Genomic DNA, 20,654 nt, shown 5'->3' with positions numbered 1-20,654 from the left:
AAACAAATTTTAATCCTCCTAAAACTGGCATTCACTTGAAATTATAAATAACTTCTCAATTTTACTAACTGTAATATTTAATTTATATAAGTAATAACAATATACAGGTAGATAAATCATTATTAAATGTTCTGCATTCGGGAAAACTAAGAAAGAGAGAGAGAGAAAATATACTTAAAAATTTCACTCACAGATGGAAAACAGTTTTTCCTGATTAGCAGGATCCTTAGGCCCCGTTCAGAGGAGGGCGTAAAGGGCATAAGTGGTTAAAGCCGAGCTCCGTTGCCAAGGCAATCAGTCTCTGCTACGTCACAGAATCTGGTTTAGGACTCGTGGCATAGGGTTCAAAGTTTTTAACTTTACGCCGAGTTTGGGATAAGCGTCGACCAATCAGAGCGAAGCTAAAACGAAGGGGCTTTCTTTAGACGATTTTCTGTCACAACGAAGGCGGCGTTTTTTTTTTTTAATATGGAACACATCGTATCCGAATGAGTTGTAATCGTATCTGAACGAAATAAAGAGTTGACCTCGCAAGAAATCTACGATGATGACATGCATTTTTTAATGAGTTTTTAATGCATTTTTAATGAGTTTTTCAATTTATATTGAAAAATATGGATGAAACTCGTAAAGCGAAAGTTAAGATCAGGATTATTCACGATCCTGTAGATGATTGATCCCATCCAAGATTTTCCATTTTATTGTGAAAATTCATTAAAAAATGCATGATTGCAAAAATTTTATTTTTTCTGTGTAAATTATTATTATTTTCTTTCTGTCTATAATTTCCTGTTTAATTATTTTTGTATTTAAGAATAAATTTATTGAAAAAGCTGAAAATATTGTATTGCTATTTGCTTCAAATGCTGATTTTCTTTTTAACAAACTTCATGAATTAATTTTACTAAAACATCAAATCAATATCAAAAATCTGCTGTTTTTTTTAATAGTAAAACTATTACTTTAAAGAAAAAAGAAAAAATTATTTTCACTTATTTAAGAATAGTCACAATAGTCAATTCAATGGTGTAAGCTTTGTATAAGTAATAAAACATTAATCTTTTGAGAAAATGCTTTTATGAATTCCAAGAAGGAAAAAATGTAGTGAAATATCCTTAAAATAATCAAGAGTCTAGACAGTTTTGTCTCCTCTTGAAGTTCTGTTCTGTTTTTTAATTACGTTCTCCATGAAAGGAATTTACTTTTAATGAAACTGAATAGCACACATAATTCGTAACATAGACTATAATTTAATGAATAGTATTTATTATTATTATCCACTCTTTATTACTATCTTTTGAATGGAATTTTGATCATTAAATTCATGTTCTCTAGAAAAAATTCCTGGATAACGTATGAATGTTTATAATTTTGATGTATTTGAAGACTTGGGTACCTAAAATTTGTCAATGTGAAATTACTTTTGAGATTTGGTCGTAAATAGAAATGACAGCATATGTTGAAATTAAATTCAGGGGTGCGGCTTATACATGCAAATTATTAAATAGGTGTATACAAACGGCTGGCAACGCAGCAAAATGTATTTAATGATTGAGCATAAAGTACATTCTTGGGTGAACGTTTCCTAGTATTGTACTAGTTGTGTTTGCTGGTCATTGTGACCAGTTGTGGGATACTATTACTAGTGATAATTGATACTGGTAGTGCAGCAAACTACTATAGTGATTGACAGGGACAGTGAATAAGGAGTGCTAAGCACACATGTTTCACTGTCACAGAAACATGTTCCTTTTGATTGAAAATTTAAAAAAAAAATAATAATAATGTATGGTAAGTATTGTTTTTAGCTTAACTGCTTTCACACCTGCAAAATGGAAAAATATTATATACAGGCTATCTGTTAGTTATCCTCAAGATTTTTTTTAACTAGGCATATTTAGAATATCGTATTTCTCCCAAGAGAAATTATATATAAAAATTGAAGAAGGTTATATATATATAAATATGTATGTGCATGTTTATAGTATAGAGAGTACTACAGTACAATGCAGAAATATTCCATAGTGCTTTGCACAGAAATATATCTGCCAACCAAGTATTGGTCTTTCAAAAAAATATATCTCGACTATTTCGTTCTTTTTCGTTTTTTACCTTCCTCCGTTGCCTCTTGGCTAATAAGAAGGGCAGATAAAAGATCATTCTGTTGATCCAGTAAAATTTTGTGGCGAGCTGAAAAAACCATGACACAACGAAAAAAACAAGCAGAGCGAAAGCGGGAAATCAATCCAGCGGGAGAACAGCGCGGGAATGTTATAGACATTCCACGCATGCGCAAATTTAGCTTCTCTCATTGGCCACTGCTTATACCTCATTCTCGCAGGTGTGAACAGGTCTCCCCTATTTTATGCCCTTATGACTATGCCTCTATGCGCTTTACGCCCACGTCTGAACGCACCTTTAATGTCCAATCCACATGGAAATGAGCCAAGCCTATTTTTCTTTCTGTGACAACCCTTTCTGAAAATCATTAGGAATCACGAGTGGAAATTACAGTCTAATAATTCTTCAAACAGCCAGGAATCGCTTTAACTGTCCATTAGGTGGGAATCAATAGTCCAATTTAGAAGGATCTTTTATCTGCCCATTAGGTGGGAACCAATAGTCCAATTCAGAAGGCTCTTTATTTCAATTCAATAACAGGTAGCTGAATATACACCAGTTTTTAGCACAATCACGTGCATCATCGAAGCGGCGAGGCAACATTTTATGCTGAATGTTTCGGAAAAAGGCTCTTAGAGATTAACCGGCGATTCAGGTGAAGAGAGAAAATCTGTGCTAAATTTTCTTGGTAGATTTTTCTCTATACATCTCAATCAGCTCTCAGTAAAAATGCTCTTTGCAGCTCGCGCACATTTCTCCATACATCACGCAGGAAAATGTTCCTTGCATCTCGCACAAAACTTTTAAATATCCCGCAGAAAAAGAATGCATTCTTTAAAGCAAAGAAAACGGTATCCCGTCCTTCTTGCTCAGGAAGCCCGCAGCAGAGCAAAGTGCCCCACGATCTTTCTTTCTCTTTCACATCGCGGCTGCTCAAAATTCACTCAAATCAGACTCCGCTACAGCCATCACCGCAGCCCGCTGGTACAAATCGCTCGCCCCGCAAAACTTTCTGCTCCTCCTTTTTCTTTTTTTTTCGATCAAAAATCAGAATCAGAATAATCTCTAGCCTGGTGCAAGCACCCAGGAAATCTCGGTTTCTCCACCTCTGTGAGTTCATAGGCTTTCAAAAAAAATCATAAAATTAAATCTTACCAATTCCGGAATTTTACGTTAACTAAATTGAGGAAATGACACACCCATGACGAATCAAACACCAGAAAATCTGACAATGCAATCCGAAAAACATCAGAAGGCTCTTTCTCAAAGTGAGAAAAAAATAGACCCCCCAACTAACAAGCGAAACTAAGCTTTACGAGCATCCAATAACCTAACACCCACTGTCTTGAAGTATGCAAAACTGCAAACTTTACAAAGCGACAGGAAGACAATTTCCGTTTCACACGCCATGAGTTAACAGGCGACAAACACCCCCTACTGTCTCCATTGTTAGTAAAAGGCCATAAACCACATGGCTCTTGCAACCGTTTCCCACCTTTGTTACAATTCCTACTCAAGAATAACAAGTTAAATAAAACCTTAAGAGCTTAAGAATACTTTTTTCCTGGTTAAAATACACATGAATACAAATAAAAATATTAGAATAATAATAACTTAAAACACATATTAATACTTAAAATTCGCTACATAACAATGGTGGAAATTATGTGAGTATGTGTGTTGGGAAACGACGAGTTATAAGGAAAAATATGGTTGTAATCAAAACATGCGGAGCGCGTAATAAAAAGAAAGGCAAAAACAGAAAATAAAATTTTTAAAGTTACATAGAGCACCGTAACAGAGTGAAATAAAGAAAGAATGTCAAAAAGCGTAGATTCACCGGCAATTAATGCTCCTTGAAAACGATGCTAACAATAAGTTAGAAAACATCATCCACTGAGCCATTTCGTTCAAGTGACGGATGGTGCTAAAGCACTTAAAAGCTCAATAAATATATTTCTAGAAGAATGTACTTGTTGTGGTAAACATTTTTATTTGGAAAATAAAAGCCATTTCAAAAAAGGAAATTTAGCCTTGAATGAATATCAAAATGATATTGTATTCACATGAAAGTATGAGTGTTATTTAATTTCAGCCATTTTGTATTTCCAAGTTCCTTTTAATGAATTTCTACGCTTTTTTTCATGTTAATTGTGCTTTTTTAGATCGATGAAATAGATGTGGAAACAAATAAATAAAATTTCTTTGTTTGCAAAATTAAGCTGAATATTGCAAATGGACGTAAATATATCCCTGTGCAATAAGTGTAAAGAAAAGATCATGTATTGTTAAAATGTTAGAGGGTAATGCAGTATTTGTACTGCTAGAATGAAATGCTTCTCTGCTGGAAACTATGATAAAATTATGAATGAAAAAAGTAAACCTATCTCTTTCCCAGTTGCAGAAGGGGGTTGCCGAGCCGAAACATGCTATGGTGGAAGATGCGAGATAAAAGATGAAATAAAAATTTGTATATGTCCTAAAGGCTTCCATTTGAAAGGCATTGGCTGTCAAGGTGAGTACCCTTTATCAAAATATCGCAATACGGACACACATATGCATATATCTAAGTTTAAGAATAATAAAGAAATGGAATAGAAATAAGTTTAGAGTCCATCGCACATTCAGTTCGGGACAAATCACATGCAAAAACAAACAAAACAAAACAAAAAATAGTAGAAGCAAGAGGCAAACAAACCACATGCAAAACCTAAAAAAAGAAAATAGTAGAAGCAAGAGACAAACTAATCGCATGCAAAACCTAGAAAAAAGTAGAAGCAAGAGGCAAACAAACCACATGCAAAACCTAAAAAAGAAAATAGTAGAAGCAAGAGGCAAACAAATCGCGTGCAAAACCTAAAAAAAAAGTAGAAGCAAGAGGCAAACAAACCACATGCAAAACTTAAAAAAGAAAATAGTAGAAGCAAGAGGCAAACAAATCGCATGCAAAACCTAAAAAAGAAAATAGTAGAAGCAAGAGGAAAACAAATCGCAAGCAAAACCTAAAAAAAAGTAGAAGCAAGAGGCAAACAAACCGCATGCAAAACCTAAAAAAAAGTAGAAGCAAGAGGCAAACAAACCACATGCAGAACCTTAAAAAAAAAAAAAAAAAAAAAAATTAGTACAAGCAAGAGGCAAACAAACCGCAAGTAAAACCTAAAAAATTTTATATATATATTATATATATATATAAAATAGTAGAATATATATAAAATAGTAGAAGCAAGAGACAAAACTAAAAAAATAGCGGTTCAATCATTTCAAAACCAAAAATGAAAAATAATATTTACATCTTTCTCAGCATATACATCGGGGGGGGGGTGCAACGAAAGAAGTAAGTAAATGAAATAAAATAAAGCAGCCTTCTTCTGAACTGACAAATCGAATCTTTAAAAACTATCTTAAAAAAACAATCAAATTAATCTCTGTCTTTTTCAGTCTAACCTCTACAGGCCGAAGTACGTACTGCAAAAATTGTAGCGTAAAAAAGGGACAAATTTATAACAATTGCGAAATAATAGACAAACTAAAAAAAATTTATCTAATACAGTGATTGCCAAACCACCGATCGCGAGCTACTATTAGCTAGAGGGTACATTTTCGATAGATCGCGTTAACGCTCCAGTTGTCTATCCTTGATTCCTCCATTGAGTTGACTCTGACGAAACTGCTTGTTTTTCCCTCACAACTACCATTACCAGCCTCATCTCATAATTGATTGTATACGCATGAGGTTGTGCACGTTATGTTTTTCGTATGTATATCAGACATTTGCTAACTTGGAATAGCTCACATAACTTGGTTTAGTGTAGGATTTACGCATTGGTACCAAGCTAGATCAGTTCTAACTATGGTGTGTTCAAGCAAAAGGCGACCAATCACTTCTTTACCGAGGTAAAGGACAAATATGTGCATTTACTGTGCTATGCAAGTGTATCAATTCGTAAGAAAATAGTGAATTCTAAACCATTTCTAAGATTTCAAAGGGATTCCAATTGTTTGCCAAATCGCCTTTTACAGAGATTATTGCTGATGAGTTCTCCACTTGTGTCATGCAACATTTTGATTTTCAAGAAGATAATGCTGCAGTGGAGTTGGAACTGATTGATTTTTCAACATGACATATCTGTAAAATCACTTTCTTCAAGCTCTAAAAATATTTGGCTTCGTGTTCCTAAAGAAAAATACCCAACTGTTTGTGTCCAGCCATTCTTATCTTATCTAATCACTATATTTTATCTCCTTCATTTGTGCTTTTGCAGCTGAGGCTGATGGATCAGTAAAACCATCGAAACTAGTCCTGTGAACATTTGAAAATATAACGATGATTTTTGTTGTTTGACTTTTAAATTAATACTTGCTCGGCGTGTTATTGTATCTTAATTATTTTACCTGAATTTAAAAATTCATTGCACTACCTGCAGAATAAGACTTTAACATACGCATGGGAATTTTATTTTCTTAAAAGTCTTTTACACCTCCGTCCGTTTTTCCCCCCACAGAAAGACAGGTATGCATTAGTTATAATTTATGTTTAACGCTTATTTATTTTTAAAATAAAATTTTCCCGTTGAAACTGAATTTCATTTAGAGAGAAGAAGTGCCGCAGACCTTTTATTTAGTTCTCTGCTGCGCTCCGGCTAGAATCACGATTTACTTCAGAAAGTTCCGGAGCAATTTAAGCTCAGTATAATTTTATAAACACTTAATACACATCATAGATAAATACATATGAAGGGCTTATGAGTACATAAGAAGACTATTTAACACTATCTGTTTGTCCCATCAATAGTGAATTACCGATAAAATGACCTTCAACGAATCTGCAGACATTAGTTAGGTTTCTAATAAAAGAGAGACATTCTATAAATAAAATAAATCACGTAAATGGTAAAACTTCACAAACGAGCGGCTAATTTGCCTAGTCACTTATATGTCAGCGCCCCAACAGCGTTCGAGCGGTAAAATCGCTGAACACTAGTAGCTGGAACCCGGGTCCGATTCCAGGCGAACTGGTTGGCTGCATGGACGTTTTCGTGGTTTTAACCATGTGTAACGTGTATGTGAGTCAGTTTCCATTAGAAAATTCTCCACTAAGGTATATAAGGCCCTTAGGCAGATAGCTCAATATGCTTTGCCATAACCAACTAAACCATCACTTGTATGCCAGTCACTGCAAGTAGCAAAGTTCACGCAATATATATAATTCGCTACCGTTTGGAGTTATTCTAATTTTCATTATTGCATGTAATCATGTCCTTTATGAATATTTTTCACATTTGTATTATTAATAACATTAATATAAATATAATATTTTATAAATATAATATTTTATTTTCCCTTTGCGTCGCTGCATTATATTTCGCGTGTTTTATATTTAACTTGTAACTTGTATTTATATTTTACTAGTAATGCAACATTACAAAAACAGAAAATTTGAAATTAGCATTATCTGTCGCTTAAGTATTGTCAAACCGTAAAAGACTACAGTGAAATTCAATACTATATTGCAAATGAAACCCCGTGTATTAATAAGATCATTCAAGAAAACTTTGAGAAATGTCACCTCGAAGAGATATGCGAGCTCTCCAGGTATGTTCTTACTTTGGATAATGGTGTTCCTCCCCTTAGGCAGAGAGACCTCGAGGCTTTGCCATAATCACACGCACCTGGATAATGGTGAAAGGGAAAAAAAATCATTTGATTTTTAGGTAAAAGATAATACCTTCTTCCCTGTTGCGGATAAAGAGGTGTCAACCATTTAGCAGACACATCCATTTAGCTGACAGGTACACTAAGCCGACACCGCCAGTTACTAAATGTGTTAACTAAATGATTGAGTGGCTAAATGTGTTAACTAAGTGATTGAGTGGCTAAATGTGTTAACTAAGTGATTGAGTGGCTAAATGTGTTAACTAAGTGATTGAATGGCTAAATGAGTTGTTAACTAAATGACTGAGTGGACTAAAGTCCGCTCAATGATTGATGACTCAATGAAAGTCCACTCAATGATCATTAAGTGGACTAAAGTCCACTCCCGTTAGTTAACTAAATGATTGAGTGAACTAAAGTCTAATCAATCATTTAGTTAACAAAATATTTTCTCAGTCTATCCAACTACTACTCGCTTCGGTGAAACTTCAAATTATACCAACGCATCACAAATTTTATTCGATATAATTGCTACTCGTTTTTAAAATGAAGCGTTACTGTCTCTTCAGTAAAGTTTGCTATCCTGCCTTTAAGGACTCATACTTAAAAACTCTCAAAAGCTATCTTTACAATACATTTCTAAAGGTTTAACAGTCCAAGGATAGGGCTTTTGAACACGGCTTCTTTTTCCGTGTCCTGCGGCCAGGTAAGTAATAGGAGAGTTACCATACACGTTTGTTTAGCCGACATGTCCTTTTAGCTGATAGGCTGTTTAGTTGACAGTATCTTAAATTGTCAGCGCGAACATTTAGATGAAACCATAAATACAAAGCTTTAGTAAAATTTTCCATCTGACAATAGACCGTTTCTTTGCAGCACATTGAAAAATTTAACAGGCAAAAATCAAATCTTTTGTCTTTATTTAAATGCTAGAGTTGCTTAATACTTGTGTGTGCGTCTAAAAAAAATAACGGCGTTTTGTTAGCATAAATTTAGGTATTTTGCATAATGAAACTCGAAAGGCATACGAAACGAACGTGCGCCAAGGTATATATTGGCGAGAGAAAGTAAAGCTCGTGTGCAATGCAGTATATTTGATTTTTCACCTTAGCTACTTGTACCTGGCCAAAGGTCTAATCCAGTAGTACTTTCTTCTCTTTCAGGTACGATGGCAAAGTATGTTCCTGTTTATTTTTCTTATTGCATAATATAGGTAAGCCTGATGATATTTAGTACTGATGATGATTCTATGTAAGTTATTCTTTTGAATACTTCAATTTTAATGTCTGTGAAGATTATTACTTTATTGTTATGCTTAAGTTACGCAGAATTATCCTATTTTATTAAATAAAGATTTCGTAGTTATTCTTTTGACTTCTACTGGATCCAGACAAAATCTACTTGTTTTTTTAAATATTTCTATCGAGAAATTGAAATATAATCATTGTAAAATTTAGTGGTGGTACTAAAGTTTTCAGTTTTTATTTAGCGATTAGACACGGGAGCTGCCGTCGCGCTACTGAGAGCAAATCCAAGCAGAATTGGGAGAATCACTTTTCTGTGGGGGTTTCTGTAGCTATGCGTGAAGTGGAAAGCAGATGACGTGGAATTGCAGCATAGGGGCAGTGGAGAATACATGCTATGCAAATATAAGCAATCTGAATGAGTAATGCAGATAGAATAATACTAAATTTGATTAAACCTGAATAGATATGAAGATACAGAACATTAAATATGGAAACAATATTTGCAAGTTGTATGTTAAACTGGTAAGATAACGAAATTTTTGCTTCGCTAAAAACACAGTCTTAACTGCTTTGTCAGTTAATTTGGATTTGAGATTCACTCAACAGGGCAGATGAGATGCATTATGAAAGATCGTACAAGGTCTCGAGAATAGTTGATCTACTGTGGGATAGTAATTATTGCCTCTATATGAGTAATTTGAATTCATTACTTCCCTGAAAAAGTTATGTGAACTCGCTATCATATAATCTTGTGCATGCAGGATGTTAAGCTCTTTATCAAAGTATAACTTTCCAACGAACAAAGGCGAGTTCGTTGTGGAAAGGAGACTGTTTTGGAATGTCCAGACTTTCATCCTGTAAGTTTTTGGCGCTATGGCCCAAAGTGGAAATCCGTAAAATTATACCAGGCGTATGAGGGAAATGAATAAATTTCTCTTCACTGTTATGAGAAGTTTTGACTTTTGTACGTCAGGCAGTATATTGCCATGTAGAAGGCATTTGCTTTGCTTAGTACATACACGACATGTTCTTTAAAGTTCAGCAGCTCATCCAAGATAAACCCTAAATATTTTGCTAGAGTTTACAGTTGGGGTCAATTTATTATATGTATGTATATTAAGATTAACTTGCAGATTTTTACGATATCTCCTGAAAAGTATTACGCAACATTTTTCGGCATTTAGATTAAATTTCCATAATTTTCACTAATTCCTATCATGCGCAGACCAAACTGTAAGTTATTAACGGCTCGTAGAAAACCGATTGGTCTAGATATGACGAGTGCGTCGTCTACATATTTGTCTGTTTTGTAATTTAGAGGCTTCGGCATATCGTTTATATGTAATGCTTTTATTTAGTAGTCTCTATATTGCAAATATGTGTCTAATTGGTTGCAGAACTCTTTATCATATTGTTAAAGTCCTATTAGAATTGGACTAAAGGTAATTTCTAGTACCGTTTCATTCTGAATGATCTCTTAAGTAGAAAATTAACAGATGATCAGAATCACCTTAGATTCTGTTGCTTCCGAATTGAATTGGATTAGCTTATAAATAGGTCCTATATGGCAAACGCGGTTGAAGGCTTTCGCCACTTCTAGCATGAGGAAGGCAACGCTTTGTTTCATATGAATAGCTGCGCTAATACATTCAGTTCACAAGCTGCATCGTTGTCGAAAGTCCTTTTCGGATGCTAAATTGGTTATCCGGGAGATTATATTTAGATTTCTCTAAGTCCGTTCAGTGTGATCCTTTCACAGATTAATAATAACATGCATAATGTAATAATTTTTAATTGGGTACCCATTTATGTCTATAAAAGATGCTTAATGAAATATTTTCTCGTGTAAGAGAATGCGTGATAAAGCAAAATTTAAAAAATAAACCGAACTAGTGAGAACTGAATTGAGTTCGTGTATTGTTTATTTTATTTTTATTTATTATACTTGTCCTTTAAGCGCAATAGGTTTCCTTTATTTAATGGTTACTAGTATGCTTTAAATATGTTTCAATTGAATGTTTGACTATTTTACTTTTTGAGTCTTTGGCCATTCAACCGGCACGAACCTGAAAAACAAATGTTAACACAACGTGATATCTCCCTATATTCGGTTTCAGTTAGAGTTATAATTAAGGTGAATACAATTATTTATTTGAGTAATATTAGCAGTGACGTATGGTACTTATTTTTAGTGTGTAACGATTTCAGGTGGCATTATTTTGTTTTCCTTTTGATATTACATTCGGTTCCGTTACCAGTTATATTTAATTATGGTGCAGTAACAATCATGATGAAACACTCTTAATTGCTTAATGAAGTATTCTGAGGACACATAAGACTTTTCAATGACCATAAGTGCATGCCCAAAATTATGTTAAATCAGATAATGGTTGAGAGTGCGGACAGCCTTCCCTTAATTAATTTCTGAGTTTGGCAGTCTATTGAATATCTATAGGAATTCTAGATGGAAAGTTGTTTTCACAGAGATAGTTGAGTTACAGAGATTAAACTTTGCATCCGGATTCTCATGCCCTTTCTAATATACTATCTAGTGTAATTAAGCAAAAAATTCATAAAATGCACTGAAGTTTCTTTTGAAGTAAGAAATTAATAATACGTTTTAAAGCAAAGTTAGTTTTGAACTAAATGTTTTTCTTTTTGACAGAAACTGTATGCGAAATGAACAAATGCTTCGGAGGTAAATGTGATGTAGTTGATGGGCAGGAGATTTGCACTTGTTTAGATGGTTATATACTCAATGACAACACTTGTGAGAGTAAGTAGACACTCTTTTATGTTCTCGCACATTATAAGAACAATTAATGGTACCATTATATTTATTTTTGGAAAATAAAACGTTTTCATTATTAATAATAACGAAGAAAAAAAGAACACAATTTTTAGCTTCATTTCCTCAAAATTCATTCCACACTAAAGATAATATTTATCATATGGTTGGAAAGAAGTTCTGATAAAAGGTATTATATCAGACGTTTGATTTAACTTGAATGCGTACAAAGTCACCGTGCACTAAAAATGTACAACACGTAGTTTACAAAAGCAAGTGAATTAAACATTACATGGGTTAAATAAAATAAACAAGACCAGGGAATAATGGTCTAGGCTTCTCGAAAATATAAGTTTATTAGCCAAGTTAGGCATAGTTTTCTTTTACATCGTTCTGCAGGCATAATCTAGGGTTTTTAAAAGTGGCACAGAAGAAAATTAAATGTTCTAAATCTTGACGTAATGTTTTTTCAACATCAGCATAAGTTGCTTGATATTATATTGAAACGAAAGAGATAATTTGCAAATTTACTGCGAGCAGAAGAAAACTGTGGTCCTTAAAAGTTTACAAGAAAAAAGGCTAGAAATGTAGTCTGTGGTTGACAGGAAAAAATTAATTTTTTTTGTTTGCCTAGGATACTAATATTGATGTTGATAAGTAAATTTAAATCATCTTTATCTAAAAAATGAACTCTTCCATCTCCGAAAGCACCGTGATGACCACGCATTTAAGCAAAACGAATAAAGTTTGCCATTTCTAAATGAGCTGACAGCTAAGAGAGTTTCCATTACCATTTTGTTTTTACTCAGAATATTGCTCCATATGTGAAGCAAAGAGAATCAGAGGAAATAAGGTACTTTGAGCATTTAGCCGCTACAAAGATTAGAAAGAATTGTGACAATTATTTCCAAGTTTTGCTAAGACTTGATTTAAATTTTATCAATTTTTTATCCTGGCTAGTCGCAATCCTTCCATAGACCGGAGAATTTACACAAATTGAATGGTAAGCGAAATATTTTGAAAGTAAGCTATCAGTCTTTAGCCTAGTGGAACTTGCACCATAGCATTATCGCCTTAGCTGAGTAAGCTATGCTGTATTGTGAAATTGTGAAGAAGATACTGATAAAATCTGGTAAGTATTTTAAGGTATTTCAGATACAACCAAAGTTTTATAAGTTTGAGATAATGCTTTTATTGTAAATAATTGGAATTTTAGCTCCAAGGTAAGTCACTATATCTAAGTTGTACGAGCAGTACTTGCTTTACGTTACGTTATTATTTTATGATTTGTAAAACTAACAAAGATTGGTTAATAATGTACCATTTAATTTTCCATTTGAATATGTGAAGTATTAGGGTTGAAAAAGTGTGAAGTATTTAAGTAACTTTTGTGGAAAACTGTTCACTAGTGAGGTTTAGTTATGTCACAATGTAGAAGTTATAAATTAATTCTTACCTACAAAATTTATCATAAATATTTGTGCCCAAAGGATTTCTTAAAATCACTTACCAACTCGACAGCAGGATTAACCGAATGCTAAAGAATGAAACAAGACTACTCTTCCAAATGTTGATGCATTTTCATGCCCAGTATAAAGGCGACATTTAATTTGTTTTAATACAAATTAGTGGCCAATCCACTCTGGGGTACATACTTATCACTGACATTTAGTGTAACAAAATAAAGCTACACACTTTTAATAAATGTGCTTGAAATTGCTCTACAAATGCCAATTAAAACTTCAGCATCATGATTTATGAAGCAACATATAAAACGTTGTCGTTACACAATCTGCCTCTGTATGAAATTACCAGTGTTACGTAGAAAAAAAAATAATATTTTTCACTTAACTTTTATCTCTTTAAAACTGACTGCTTGGAGCCGCGACAAAAAAAAAAAAAAAAAAAAAAAAAAAAACCTAAATCTAACTGTGCTTAAACTCTGTACTCAGTAATCAAAACTTTTAAATCTAAAAGACATCAAAGAATGATATCCTCCCTGGTGTTTTGGTAGAATCACGATTAATTATGCACATCCACCACAAAATCTTTAACAGGCTATCTCTCACTAAATGAAAACTAATTTATATCTAACCTGAAAACACATAAATTTGAATACAAAATCTAGAGATAGCCTTAAAACTTTAACATTTCAAATACCACACAGATCTCTTCAAACACCGGGCAAAGATACAAACTCACAATTAAGAAGTTTACTCAACATAATCAAAATAAATTCAGCAATCCGATCGTATAGTCACCAACACTAAAATAAATTTTTCTACTACCGCAATATAATTACCCAGGTTCGGTTGAAAAACCATGTTTCCGTAAGGATCACATGGGTGACCTACAGTAGACCACAATTAATACACACACAAAAAACATACAATATTAAAGATGATAAACACATTTATTGAAAATTCCCACACATTATAACTTAAAATAGCTGGCCAGACTACCCCTACAAAATCTTTTAAAGTTACTTTTAGTTTTTTTTCCATATCAATCTCATATTTAACATTAATCCATTAATACAAAAATCATCGTGAAACACTTTACAGTTCTTAATCATTTTAAGCAGGAACTCAAGAATATTAAGCTCATTTAAAAAAACTAATTTAGAATAAAACATATTGAACATAGCACTTAAACATTAAAACAAAGATTCACTTCCTCCAATTAGTTCAATTGACTTCTGACTATTAAACATTAAATAAAAAAATTACTATCTCAGCTGGAAATTTGGTAAAAATATTCAATTTTTTATCTATTACTTAACATGTCAACTCTTGCCTTAGTATTAAACATTTCCAAATTTTAAAAAGATTATGTATCAAAATAAAAAGTGACTCACGAAATCGGCGTACCACCTTTGAGAGACTCAGGGAGCTGCCCAAATGCATTGATCCAATTTCAAATCACCGAAACAATAACTACTAAATCTTCATCGTTTTTTTCCGGAACCGGATCCTTTTCATAGTTCATAGATTTCAAATTCCTCCGTGAAGCAGCACATTAACTCAATCAACTTCCCGTTTTCGAAGTTCCACTGGAGATAAGAGAAGGGGGTCGAAACTGGAGACAAAAGACCCAAGCAGACCTCAGGCGATGACGACTTTCCATATTTCCATCCTTTTCGAAAGCAAAATAGATACTCCAGCACGAACGAGCAGTTCAGACTGTTCCACAAATGGGAAAAGAAATCTCAGCGACGAAATTGAAAATAATAGGCCGCAAGAATTGCCGCCGTCAAACATGTCGAGCACCCACACTGTCTCGGACCCTCCGTACCCAGAAATCTCGGAGATAAAAACTTAACTGTATACCGCGGTTGACCACCGAAGAACCGCCGCCTTTTTCATCTCAGCACCTCACTGACCGCGGCCGGCCCCGTAGGGGCCGCCGTCAAAGAAGCAAACCCCTAAGGCTCCAAAAAACCTCTTAAAAGTCTTCTCTAAAAATCGCTTTTTTTTTTCAAGTCCAAAAAGATCCCCTGCCTTCCGTGCAACGGCTTAAGAAACCTCGGTTTAACTCTCCAAGAAACGCCTCAAAATTACTATTGGTTCAAACAGCACTAAAATTAAAAATTTAGCCAATCTTAAGGAAACTTAGAATCCCTTTCGCCAACTAGAAGAAAGGTCATAAATCGCCACTGAAATTCTCAGAAATTCAGAACTTTCTACAAGAAGACAGACCCTTTCTTTCCCACGCAACAGAAGAATGTTTCCAACCTATAACTCTGTCAAAATATCGCCTGCCCCTTAGAACTATTCGCCTCTGAACGAGAAAAACACGTGTTTTCAACCCGCGCGAAAAAAGGGGAAAATGCAGCTGGACAGTGACCTCTAACCTCCAAGGAAGCCGAATCGTGAGAAACGGAAATACACCCGCGCCCTTTTAACTGTAACACAATTCTGCCAAACTTAAAGGGAGCTTTGCCGTAAAGTTTAACAATATTAAATATTATACATTAATTTAAAAATAAGGATAATACAGTTTCACAGTAAAATAATACGCAAAAATTATACACAACAAAAATACATAAGAATTTTCCATAACAATTCCTTGTTTTAATGTTTAAGTGCTATGTTCAATATGTTTTATTCTAAATTAGTTTTTTTTAAATGAGCTTAATATTCTTGAGTTCCTGCTTAAAATGATTAAGAACTGTGAAGTGTTTCACGATGATTTTTGTATTAATGGATTATTGTTAAATATGAGATTGATATGGAAAAAAAAAACTATGAGTAACTTTAAAAGATTTTGTAGCGGTAGTCTGGCCAGCTATCTTAAGTTATAATGTGTGGAAATTTTCAATAAATGTGTTTATCATCTTTAATATTGTATGTTTTTTTTGTGTGTATTAATTGTGGTCTACTGTAGGTCACCCATGTGATCCTTACGGAAACATGGTTTTTCAACCGAACCTGGGTAATTATATTGCGGTAGTAGAAAAATTTATTTTAGTGTTGGTGACTATACGATCGGATTGCTGAATTTATTTTGATTATGTTGAGTAAACTTCTTAATTGTGAGTTTGTATCTTTGCCCGGTGTTTGAAGAGATCTGTGTGGTATTTGAAATGTTAAAGTTTTAAGGCTATCTCTAGATTTTGTATTCAAATTTATGTGTTTTCAGGTTGGAGATATAAATTAGTTTTCATTTAGTGAGAGATAGCCTGTTAAAGATTTTGTGGTCGATGTGCATAATTAATCGTGATTCTACCAAAACACCAGGGAGGATATCTTTCTTTGATGTCTTTTAGATTTAAAAGTTTTGATTACTGAGTACAGAGTTTAGCACAGTTAGATTTAGTTTGTTGTTTTTTTTTTGTCGCGGCACCAAGCAGTCAGTTTTAAAGAGATAAAAGTTAAGTGAAAAATATTATTTTTTTTTTCTACGTAACAAATCAACTCTTGCCTTAGTATTAAACATTTCCAAATTTTAAAAAGATTATGTATCAAAATAAAAAGTCACTCACGAAATCGGCGTACCACCTTTGAGAGACTCAGGGAGCTGCCCAAATCCATTGATCCAATTTCAAATCACCGAAACAATAACTACTAAATCTTCATCGTTTTTTTCCGGAACCGGATCCTTTTCATAGTTCATAGATTTCAAATTCCTCCGTGAAGCAGCACATTAACTCAATCAACTTCCCGTTTTCGAAGTTCCACTGGAGATAAGAGAAGGGGGTCGAAACTGGAGACAAAAGACCCAAGCAGACCTCAGGCGATGACGACTTTCCATATTTCCATCTTTTCGAAAGCAAAATAGATACTCCAGCACGAACGAGCAGTTCAGACTGTTCCACAAATGGGAAAAGAAATCTCAGCGACGAAATTGAAAATAATAGGCCGCAAGAATTGCCGCCGTCAAACATGTCGAGCACCCACACTGTCTCGAACCCTCCGTACCCAGAAATCTCGGAGATAAAAACTTAACTGTATACCGCGGTTGACCACCGAAGAACCGCCGCGTTTTTCATCTCAGCACCTCACTGACCGCGGCCGGCCCCGTAGGGGCCGCCGTCAAAGAAGCAAACCCCTAAGGCTCCAAAAAACCTCTTAAAAGTCTTCTCTAAAAATCGCTTTTTTTTTTCAAGTCCAAAAAGATCCCCTGCCTTCCGTGCAACGGCTTAAGAAACCTCGGTTTAACTCTCCAAGAAACGCCTCAAAATTACTATTGGTTCAAACAGCACTAAAATTAAAAATTTAGCCAATCTTAAGGAAACTTAGAATCCCTTTCGCCAACTAGAAGAAAGGTCATAAATCGCCACTGAAATTCTCAGAAATTCAGAACTTTCTACAAGAAGACAGACCCTTTCTTTCCCACGCAACAGAAGAATGTTTCCAACCTATAACTCTGTCAAAATATCGCCTGCCCCTTAGAACTATTCGCCTCTGAACGAGAAAAACACGTATTTTCAACCCGCGCGAAAAAAGGGGAAAATGCAGCTGGACAGTGACCTCTAACCTCCAAGGAAGCCGAATCGTGAGAAACGGAAATACACCCGCGCCCTTTTAACTGTAACACAATTCTGCCAAACTTAAAGGGAGCTTTGCCGTAAAGTTCAACAATATTAAATATTATACATTAATTTAAAAATAAGGATAATACAATTTCACAGTAAAATAATACGCAAAAATTATACACAACAAAAATACATAAGAATTTTCTATAACACCAGTTCCAGTTCTAATGTTAAGCTGCGAGTAGCTTGCAAATTTGCTCACTTTGTTCCGGCTGTCGTCACATATGGTGCTACTACGAGCGATGCAGTGAGTTACTCAGGGTGAGACCCTGTGAGTTACCAGAGATGAGTTCCAGTAATGTGCGATTTTGTTGTAAGAAAAATTAAATGAACAAATGATCTCTCTATTTATAGTTCAAAGATATCATTCAGTAAAAAGAGAAAAGTTTGTAATATATTACGTAGATTTTAAACAGTATATAGAACAGAAAAATAATTAAATCATTTAAATTAATTGTTACATTGCATACATTTACATTAATTAAATATATTCTGAAAACTCTGCAATTTTAAATGTCTCTGCAAGTGAACCAATTCAATTATGATTGCACATTACTTCAAGTTTCAAAATTTAACGAACTTGAGTTGTTAATTTGGTTTGCATACAACAGTGATTTGAAAATTTGAAAATACTTCCTAACAAATATATTTTCGGAAGACGCAGAAGGCAAGCGTAATATCCTTTAATATAGTAAAAGGTTTTCTGGAAAACATGTTTCTAATAATGGATCTTTTCTATAATCGCTTCTTTACTTAGTCCTCACCAGGATGCAAATTAAGGAGAAGTGTATTTAAGTTAATGTTTCTGAGTTTTTGGAGGGATGCCTTCAGTTAACTCTATCGCCCAACTCTACAAATAAATACTTCGGCTTTAGCCAGTTTGCTAACAGACGTTAATACCCGCCATTGAACATTCGATCCAGATTAAGGAAGTCATTTTGTCTAGTCTCTTACTAAAATACCCTTAACTTCAGGTTTCAACTCTGTAATTTTAAATACCTTTAAGTGGCGGAATTTATTTGTAAACAATTTGTGTTTTCCATTCATCTCAAGAGTTAATAAAATGTTATGTACAACCTTTTTAAGACTTTGTTATAATATTTCAGATGAAGCAATGATTCGCGTAGCAGTCTAATAGGGTATGAAGCATTTTGAGTTAATAACTACTACACAATTAGGACACTACAAACTAAATCTCACAAACACAAGTGAAAACAGAGCATTTGAACAGATTTTACTTAAAAAAACAATACGTAATGCTGCGATGAATAATTTAATTTTGAAGTTAAAGGTACTTTTGAATCTTTAACTTCAAAATTAAATTATTCATCGCAGTATTACGTATTGACATTAAGAAATTCCATACTTTTTCAAACAATTCTGCGATGTTTACTTAGATGTTCTTGGGCAAACATGCAAAAAATATGAAAATAGTTCAATCGTTGACTTGTCGCGAGATTTTAAAATAATAAATTTTAACAATTAAAAACACTTTAATACTAAAAATACTTTTTGAAATTCCTTTTACTAAGGAGTTTTTAAATCCATGCTGTTACAAATTATATACATATATGTATAATTTGGGTGAAAACATTTTAGAAATTCGATGCACAAGAAAACGCTGTTTTGGTGGAAAATGTGAACTGATTGAAGGAGAAGAAGTTTGCGAATGTCCAGACGGTTATGTACTTCAGGGTGACGCCTGTAGAGGTAAAATAGTTTTTGTGTTTCATTTTTCTCATTCCTTATAAGACTATAATTTATTCACACAATTAAAAAACTCTGTTATAAATTACATTTTCCTACATTATTTAAAATTACTCAAAACAGCTTTATTTTCTCCTTATTTAGCATTGAAACTGAACTAAAGAAATACAACATTAAATTTATTCCTGCTAATGAATATGATCAGCTGTGACATCATCAGTGTATGACTCTGTGTATATTACTTCTAATTTCACTGCAGACAGCAGTTAAAATAAAACAGGCGAAAGGAGATAATAATGCTATTGTAAAGATATAATGTACATATGTTTTGCATTATCATGTATTTATTGTTGCTTTTATCAGTGATTTTACAGTAATTTCATGTTTGTGCTTTGGTAAATTTTCAATATGCATTTACAGTGCTTCAACATGTGTAATTATTTCATTATTGTAACTCGATTAAGCTTCAAATGTTTGTACATGACTCCGTTGTGTCATTTTTTAATTATATAACGTTTTCAATCACAGCCACTTTCCCACGGATAGAACATTGGTTCTTGTTCTTTTACCTAAAAATCAAATTATCTCTGTTTCGTGAAGTTTCCATAGTCAATGCCTAAGAATCATCTTCTGAAACTTGAAAAAAAAGAAGTGTTCTTTCGAAATTTCCCTTCTTTCTGGTATGCTCTCCAAATCCTTTGCTACAATTCCAAACAAGAAATACAATTCTTATTTCCTTTTACAGTTTGTATAAAGAGTCAGCAGCCAGCTCTGCAAATTAAATTTTTTAATGAATAAGAAATTATAAATTTACCTTATAATTAAAAATGACACAGCAGGTCTAACCAAGTATTGACTATATCTTTTAATGCCTTCTTGTTCTTGGAGAAATCTTTTGCATTTATTGGATACATTGAGCAAAATCAAATGAAAACTAGTGATATTTTGTTATGTTTTAGAACAGCGTTACCTATAGAAATATTTTTTTTTTGCCTCGCAATCATAAGAAAATATACATTTGTTAGTCATTACTTACTCATCGAAGATAAGACTGAAGAAGCTGATTTGTATCGTTTTAAGTTTAAAACTTATCCGCTACATT

At 33.6% G+C, this 20,654-nt stretch overlaps 1 protein-coding gene across 2 annotated transcripts in view; it reads left to right on the top strand.

Annotated features, from left to right (window-relative positions):
* The window catches only part of LOC118193839 (uncharacterized), a 57,846-nt gene extending 37,877 nt beyond the window's left edge, over window positions 1-19,969 (top strand). Inside the window, exons 2-5 of one of the 2 annotated variants that reach the window (XM_035364991.2) lie at window positions 4,520-4,636; window positions 11,686-11,796; window positions 19,445-19,555; window positions 19,697-19,969. In XM_035364991.2, the coding sequence (XP_035220882.2) occupies window positions 4,520-4,636; window positions 11,686-11,796; window positions 19,445-19,555; window positions 19,697-19,713 (356 nt within the window). In that variant the 3' untranslated portion in view covers window positions 19,714-19,969. The remainder of the gene's footprint in view (window positions 1-4,519; window positions 4,637-11,685; window positions 11,797-19,444; window positions 19,556-19,696) is intronic. The other variant, XM_035364993.2, reaches the window with a different exon arrangement.
* The last annotated feature ends 685 nt before the right edge of the window (window positions 19,970-20,654 follow it).

This window comes from Stegodyphus dumicola, chromosome 11, assembly GCF_044657685.1.
Source record: "Stegodyphus dumicola isolate Sdum_Otavi_A_Nest chromosome 11, ASM4465768v1".
In the NCBI taxonomy this organism is placed as follows: domain Eukaryota; kingdom Metazoa; phylum Arthropoda; class Arachnida; order Araneae; family Eresidae; genus Stegodyphus; species Stegodyphus dumicola.
Note: the sequence above shows the minus strand (reverse complement) of the source record. Positions and strands in the feature narration are given on the sequence as shown.